At 43.9% G+C, this 8729-nt stretch overlaps 1 protein-coding gene across 1 annotated transcript; it reads left to right on the top strand.

Moving 5' to 3' along the window:
* The first annotated feature begins 7609 nt into the window (after nt 1–7609).
* LOC119803008 (centrin-3-like) lies at nt 7610–8113 on the top strand. Its single transcript, XM_038314203.1, is given in 1 exon segment — nt 7610–8113. A coding segment is annotated over 1 exon segment (504 nt).
* Nucleotides 8114–8729: the final 616 nt, after the last annotated feature.

Below are 8729 nucleotides of genomic sequence, written 5' to 3'. Positions count from 1 at the left end.
AACCAAAGGCCTCATGCCGTCCTGCCGGAACCAGCTTAATCCTTTCTAAAACCTGGACCTTTCATGGATCAATGTATGAGTCACTTTATTACGCCAAGCCTCCTGTGTCTGTTGGGCTCCACATAAAAAATAAGATTCAGTGACACCATTGGGCTGGTTCTACAAGGCCAAGAAACCTTCCATGGTTTCCATTTTATGTTGTGAAATGCCTTTTTAAGGTTTGAGTGTTTTGCTTGCATATATGTGTACCACATTGCATGCCTGGTTTCCATGGAGGTCAGATCTTCTGGGAAGAGTTATGAATGGTTGTGAACCACCATTTGGCTACCATGAGCCAAATCTGTGTCCACAGGAAGAGCAGAGGTGCTCTTGCCTGCTGAGCCATCTCAACCTGTCCCTTTTGAAATGTCCTAAACACTGTCATCTTTCTGAGACCTTGAACACTTGGTTTGGTGTGTGTTTATCCTTCCAGCTGGGGTTCGAACCCACAGCCTTGCAAGTGCTTTATCCACTAAACTGTGTTCCCCAGCCTTTTTGGATGAAACACCATGTCTCCTTCAGTTCAGCTTTATGTGGCCACCTCTGAACACAGCAGGTTGATAGCAGTAGTAAGCATGGTTCAGAGCTTTTTTTTAAATTTCCATTTTTGAGATGGAGTAATGTGTTTATGTCTCCTCCTGGCTTGCTGCTGCCTGTGAGTGTTAGCAAGACTGTCAAGTTTCATCAGACACACGTCCTGTTGAACTTCGCTGCTTTAAGGGCTTCTTGTCTCCAGCTTCTACGAACTCTTCCTTACCCTTCATGGATCACCCCCATCACACCATCTATCCTGCCAGTTTCTACCTGCTGCTCGATCCTAAAATAAATGCAGGGCCCTCTTGCAGCTTGGGTTTGATATAAAAGCAGGGCTGTTAGGTGTGCTGCAGAGTAAGAGACTGGCAGTGGGAACTAGACCTTGACGACTAGAAAGCTGACGTCACAGCCCCCAGGCTACTGCCTCTGAATCTAATACCCGACCACTTATCCCTCTGTGGCCATGGAGACAAATGGACACACAGAAAGCCTCTTGTTTTGACAAATGATACAGGTGTGCCCTGTTCACAGTAGGAAGGAAATTGCTCAATGACTGGCAAAAGTCAGTAATGTAGGGAGGGGAAAAGAGCTGGTGAGATCAAAACAGGCTGCTGATGGTAAGCCTTGCCCTGAACTCTAGTGACGCTGCCACCCATGGGTCTGTATTACAACCCTTCGTTTGCGTCTTCCTTCTCTACTTCCCTCCTTGAAGGTTGGACTGCCCGTTATCAGTGAACCCCTATTTTTCATACGTTGCTTTATGTATCGTAGGTACTGGGAAAACCCTTGTTAATGAATGAAGTCCGAGCTTGACCATGAGGACTGTGGCAATGTTCTTGACTTTTCAAAACCTCAGAAAAACGAGACTTGGGGTTTTTGTTGTTCTGTTTTTGTTTTTTGTTTTTGTTTTGTGCTTTGTTTGTTTTCTTCTGAGACAAGGTTTCTCTCAGAGATCTGCCTGCTTCTGCTACCTAGTGCGCATTAAAGGCAGGCATATACCACCACCCAGTGAGAGACTTGTTTTTAAAAATATTTTTTAATTTTATATGTGTGAGTGTTTTTCTGCATATATGTCGGAAGACCAGAAAGTCAGATCCCCTAATACTGGAGTATGTTGATTGTGAGCTGTCATGTGGGAGCTGGAAACTGAACCCAGGTCCTCTGGAAAAACAACCCCTGACCCGTCTATTTAAAAATATTCTTTTTTTTTTTTTGTTTTGTTTGTTTTTTCGAGACAGGGTTTCTCTGTAGTTTTGGAGCCTGTCCTGAACTAGCTTCTTGTAGACCAGGCTGGTCTCGAACTCACAGAGATCCGCCTGCCTCTGCCTCCCGAGTGCTGGGATTAAAGGCGTGCGCCACCACCACCCGGCTAAAATATTCTTTATGCTGCTTTGTTTGTTTTTATGAAACAGGTCTCATGTAGCTGGGGTTGGTTTGAAACTCACTCTTAGTGAGGATGACCCCGAACTCCTGATCCTCCCCACCCATCAGAATGCCACGGTTGCTGACATGCAGAACTTGATAAACCATTGCTCATTTCACTTCCCAGGTCTGTCATCTGTCATTTGCATCTGTCCCCAACCCTTTTCCTTTCCCATCCACGTGTAGAGGTGAGAGAATGTCTCTTAATAAACCATGGCACTCTTTGAGAGTATTTATTTAGAATGTATTCAGAAAGGACTCCAGACAAAACTCCGACCCAGAAGGTATCTGTTCCAAAGGGCTGGAGTGTTCCAAAGGGCTGGAGAAGTTCCTTAGTCCTTATAACACTTTCTGCCCCATAAGAATGAGGCCCTACCAGAACACCCATATATTCAGATACCAAATGGAAACATGGAGCTGGAGAGATGGCTTTTCCAGAGGATTGGGGTTCAACTCCAGCACCCACATGATGGCTCACAACCATTTATAATTCCAGTTTCAGGGCATATGACACCCTTTAATGACCTTCAAAGACACCAGGCACACATGTGGTGCACATGAATAGATGCAGGCAAAACACTCATCTCGAAAACAAAAGACTTTGATAGTGCACCCCACCTACCTACCTGTCTAACCAGAGACTTTGAAAAAAAGCAAATAGAAAATAGTACTGGGAAATATATAGGTCAAATATATAGTTCAGAATGACCAATTGCATGTACACAAAATGGGAAGAAGACCTTAAAGTAGGCCATGTGCAAAGCCTAGCCCAAAGCATGGACACCATGGCGTGTCTTAGACCACACTAATAGCAGTGACAAGTGGAAACAACTGACCTCCATTGATATTCATGAACAAATTGCCATAACGACATCAGCCTAGTATAATTTTCATTTCTAATGAGAAAACTGGGGCCCAGAATAGATAAATAACCCAAAGTCAAGAAGTGGAAACCCAGATTCGGTAGGGCCTTTGCTAATCGTTTCAGTGCCCGAAGCAGAATCGTCATTGTCATTCTCTGACCTTCCTCACTGCGCCGTGGAGTCTTCATGTGTGAGAATGCCAGACGGAATGGTCTCCCCCAGACCAGTGTATAGAGGGCCAGAAAGCCACTCCAATGCTTGAGAAGACTGAGGCCCCTAACCGGAAGTTTAAGACAGATTCTTTTCAGGTATGTTTAGGCTGTCAGGTGGAAAGTGCAGCTTCTGGGAGTCCACCACCTGAGACGGACATACTTACAGCACACCAACATCTGCAAGACCTCTGCATGGGGAGTCAGACTCCAAAGGCACACAGCCTGTCCTCAAGGAGTTTCTGGTCCGGATTCGGTGAGGGGCAAAGCAGGGCTCTTTCACAGAACAGAACGGAGCCGCTGAGCTAGGGGCTGGACCAAAGCAAGGGCCCCAGATGGTCTTCCCCTGAAAGTTCACATGGCGGTTTCTTAGTCTCTCTGGCCAGCAGCACGCAGAGGCGACCTCCTCCACGTGGAGCCAGGCAGCATTCAGTGGATCTCAAGCTTGAGAGCAGGTGCTGAGCGGGGGAAACCCCAGGAAGCTGGAGTGTCATTGGTTTGATTTCAGTGTTCTGTTCCCACACTTTGGGCGGGGTCACGGCACAGAGTACACAAATTCCGTGTTTCAGTGTGTGACTGAGTCCCGGTGCAACCCTGTGTACTGCCCAGCTGATTCTGCAGTAAGGTCTGGAAACAATCCAAAAACGTTCGAGTGAAAACAAGGGAAACAAGATTTGGCAACAGTGTAGCTCAGAGTGTGCTTGCCTAGAACGCACAGGCCTGGGTTCAGGCCCCTGCACCGCATCAACAGGGTGGTGCACACACCTGTAACCCCAGCGCTCGCGAGACGGAAGCGGGAGGTGGGGGGGGGGGGGAATCAGAATTCAAGGTCACCCTCAGTATATAGTAACTTTGAGTCCGGCTTCAAACTTGCTCAAAGAAAAGGAAGCGAGGAAGGGAAAAAAATGAAAAACTGAACTGTTTCTGTGGAGGGAGAGACGCGAGGAAGATGCTGGTGTTTGACATGCTCTTGCCTGTCTTCACTGTGTAATCTGGCTGATCCTGAACTTTGCAGTTTCTGGATCAGTCTTTGAAATCGTCGCCAAACTTGAAATACACAAAATTACATTTTCTGGTTGGAGAAGCTTTTGCTGATCAGCAGTTTGTACCAAATGAGTATCGAAGGAATGACATATTTGCATTACATTTTATTAAATCATAACTCATTACTCTGTAGCATTAACAGAAAATGCATAGTCTCGACTGTGAAAGATATCTTTGTTTAAATGAGAGTGTTAAAGCATTATAAGCAGTATGTCACATCATAACTAGATAATGTGTATATACAATGAGTGTGTATCACATATACAATAAATTCTGTTGGAAGTTATGGTTATTTGGACAAAGTGAGTAAACACAAGGTAATTATCCTGCTAATTTTTTTTATTAAGAAGTAACATTTTATGCAGAATACACTTCAGCTCCTGCTTTGAACTCCAGGGTCACACAAATGAGGGCAAATTTGAGAGATAAATGTCTGCCTTAGTTAACAGGGCACGGTGGGATGCTCGACCAGCGGCCGTCCAGCTACTTATTCTGTAGACCAGGCTGGCCTCAAACTCACAGATCTGCCTGCCTCTGCCTCCTGAGTGCTGGGATTAATGGTGTACACAACCATGCCCTGCTTGAAATCTTCAAATATCCTTTCTAGCCACGTCACAGATGAGCCAAGAAATAAACACACTTTCCCCAAATAGAACAAGTCTTTAGTCTTCTTACTTTAAAAAACTTCATACATGTTCACTTTTTGACTTTGTGCTTGTGCCTTCAACATTTTCACAATAATTTTCTCCTCAGCAAGGAAAACACACTGGATCCTGTCACAAATGTGTTCAGCACACACACACACACACACACACACACACACACACACACACACACACACACGAGAGAGAGAGAGAGAGAGAGAGAGAGAGAGACTGCCTGAAAACATACCCCCATGCTGATTGGAGCCTTGCTAGCCTTTCTGGTACTATGGTAAGCAATTCCATTACCAGGATTTTGAGACAGCCTAGAATTGCTACGAGCTGTCGTAGGGAAGCCTACAATGGTATGCAAATGCTGGACCATCCTGAGCGCCTCTAAGCTTGGTCCTGGAAGATTATAGCTGTACTCTTAAGATGTCCCTGGAGTGCTCCAAGGAGATGACACATTAAATCATTTTCATGTTTTGTTGCTGAACAAGGCTCATCCCTCAATGTCAGTCTCTGCTGAGAACATTTCATTAGATTGTCTAGACAAAGTCCAAATGTGTGAGACAGGCTTGCCAATTTATATAGCAAATTTGTCTCTTCTTTAGGTACATCCAGGGTAAAGTAAATTAACAACACATTTTAATTTCCATTAATTGTAGCAGGCTTTTAGGATTGCCTGCCCCCAAATCATGATAAAGAGACTTATTACTAATTATGAAAGCTTGGCCTTATCTTAGGCTTGTTTCTAACTAGTTCTTATAACTTAAATCAATCTGTTGCTATTAATCTAAGTGCTGTCACATGGCTTGTGGCTTTTACCTCTCCTCTCGCATGCCCTGCTTCCTCTGTATCTGGCTGGGGACTCTGCCTTTCTTCTTCCCCAAGACCACGCTGTTCCCAGAAGTCCTGCTTAGTCTCTTCCTGCCTAGCTATTGGCCATTGAGCTCTTTATTAACCAATCACAGTGTCACATCTTCACACAGTGTAAGGGAATATTCCACAGCAATATATTACCTTTAATATACATGTGCTCTCCAAGATATGATGATTCAACTTGTTTTCTGTGATAAGGGTAAGAAAGCACCCATACAACATCTTGTTTCTCAATCCATTACAGAGTTCAGCAGATCCTGTGAGACATATTTACAGAGTGGAGACTATCATAAAACAGGCCTTCTGTTAGACTTCTACCCAACTGCAGACCATGCTCTTAGCACGTTTAGAGTGGGAAAGATCTAGCTATGCCGCTATGTAGGCTAGGTCTACTAAATGTAGTTTTAGGATATTTTCATCATGCAATAGCTTTATTAGGGCACCGTGGGCTGAATGGCATCAATAATGGGTCTCATGCTCTGCTGATGGAGGAGGGTCATCTGTCTATGTGTTACTTTCTTTGGTTAATAAAGAAACTGCCTTGGCCCTTTAATAGGACAGAAAATTAGGCGGAGTAGACAGAACAGAATTGTGGGAGAAAGAAAGCAGAGTCAGGCAGACGCCTCAGGCAGTTGCCATGACTCTCCTCTCTGAGACTGACGCAGGTTAGGATCTTTCCTGGTAAGCCACAACCTCGTGGTGCTACACAGATTACTAAATATGGGTTAAAGCAAGATGTGAGAATTAGCCAATAATAGGCTGAAACTAATGGGCCAAGCAGTGTTTAAAAGAATACAGTTTCTGTGTAGTAATTTCGGGTGTAAAGCTAGCCAGGTGGCAGGACGCAGCCCGCCGTTCTTTCTACACTCTGCTCATGCTCTGATTCTCCCATATGGATGACTCTGGATGAGGCTGGCTAGAGACAACGTTTACCCCTTTGTTCCATTGATTTCTGCTTTCCTGCAAGCTTATCTACAGTTCTAACCTGCTGTCCCATGCTAAGGCTTTTGATAACCCCCACACATCTTGCAAGTTTTTTTTCACAAGTTTGCAGCCCACTTGATGGTGAGGGCTGGTGACTGCTCAATGTGAGGAACAGACCCTGCTTCTGACACACCATAGCAGACTTCTGCCCCAGATGCCTGCTTCCTGGTGGGTCCTGAGGACCTACAGCAGAACGGTCAAAACCTGCCGGACAACCTTCCAGCTTTCTCCTTGTTAACTTGTTCTTACACCAAAGCAGATCACTGTAGTAAACCACTTCAAGGGATAAATTATCCACTTAATGAAAAGCAGAGAGCCCAAGCAGCAAACCCAGTTTGACTAAGAATTCTAAAGATGTGAACAATTAAATAAAGTTTGTATTTGATGGTGGCAACACTTACATTTCTCCCCGGTAGCCAGAGACTGATTTGTAACATTGATTGGCTTGCTTAGCAATGTAACAATTCTCTGGTTCCTGAGAGATATCTTCTGGCTTGGCGGAAGTGATGGTGCTGAATTCTAAATAGTGGCCAAGAGCTGAGTTAGCGGAATCACCAGCTTTTTCTTGTCAGAGCCAAAGTTAAACTGTATGCAAAAAGCCAAGGGCTGGGCTGTAGTTTATTGGTAGAGCACTTGTTTGCAGTGTGTGTGTTTGTGTGTGTGTGTGTATGTGTGTGTGTGTGGCAGGGGGAGCATCTCCATCACAACCAGCAGAGTAATCTGAAGGAGGGAAGAAGGTTGGTCAGTTCAACACACCTAGGTAGCCGGTGTTGGTTCAAACTTCAGGAGTCTGGCCCCAGTTAGTTTATTTTAGGGATATTTAAGCATAGCACAATCTGGTGGAAACTATCCTGGAGATCATTAACTCAGCCCTGTGCACAGTACAGCACACATAAATCTCCTTGAGGAACTAAAGCTAAAGAAAGATCAGAGGGGTTGAGCGGGTCTTCTGGAAAAGGGCCTGGGCGGAACATCTCGGTCGGAAGAGAAAATGAGTTTAGCTCTGAGAAGTGATCTTGTAGTAGACAAAACAAAGAGGAAAAAGTGAAGAGAGCTCTCTGAAGAACAGAAGCAAGAAATTAATGATGCCTTTGAGCTCTTTGATACCGACAAAGACCACGTGATAGATTATCACGAATTAAAGGTGGCAATAAGAGCCTTGGGGTTTGATGTGAAAAAAGCTGATGTGCTGAAGATTCTTAAAGATTATGACAGAGAAGCCACAGGCAAAATCACCTTCCAAGATTTTAATGAAGCTGTGACAGACTGGATATTGGAAAGAGATCCACATGAAGAGATACTGAAAGCATTTAAACTATTTGATGACGATGATACAGGTAAAATAAGCCTGAGGAATTTGCAACGTGTTGCCAGAGAACTGGGCGAAAATATGAGTGATGAAGAACTCCGGGCTGTGATGGAAGAATTTGATAAAGACGGTGATGGGGAAATAAACCAAGAGGAATTCATTGCTATTATGACCGGTGACATATAAAGGATTGCGAGGCCGGGCAGTGGTGGCGCAGGCCTTTAATCCCAGCACTCGGGAGGCAGAGGCAGGCGGATCTCTGAGTTCGAGGCCAGCCTGGTCTACAAGAGCTAGTTCCAGGACAGGCTCTAGAAACTACAGGGAAACCCTGTCTCGAAAAACCAAAAAAAAAAAAAAAAAAAAAGAGGATTGCGAGAATCAACACCAAAATGTTGCAGTTGTCATCTGTATTCCCTTTTTGTGACTAAAGTCCTGTTTAAAAAACAAAAAAATCCAACTTAGTCCTTTCTCCACAAGGACCAAAGCTAAGTGCCATTTGTATTTATTTCACTGCGGTTGAGTTTCTCTGTATGATCAATGTTGTTAGCATTGACAGTTTTAACTTCAAATTTATAATACAGCTCTATATAAAGCTTAAAAATATCAAATATTGTGGTGGATATTATTTGGAGGCTTCTAAATTTAGCATTAGCTATTTGTTTTTATCTTGATGCACATTTTTAGACATTTGTTAATGAAATCCTCATTTTATTAGTATAAAAAAGAAAGATCAGAGGTAACTACATTGAAATTCTTTGTAAAGTTCATGTGACACCTTCCATAAAGATGGGCTTATAGATTG

This window comes from Arvicola amphibius, chromosome 1 (assembly GCF_903992535.2).
Source record: "Arvicola amphibius chromosome 1, mArvAmp1.2, whole genome shotgun sequence".
NCBI lineage: Eukaryota > Metazoa > Chordata > Mammalia > Rodentia > Cricetidae > Arvicola > Arvicola amphibius.
Note: the sequence above shows the minus strand (reverse complement) of the source record. Positions and strands in the feature narration are given on the sequence as shown.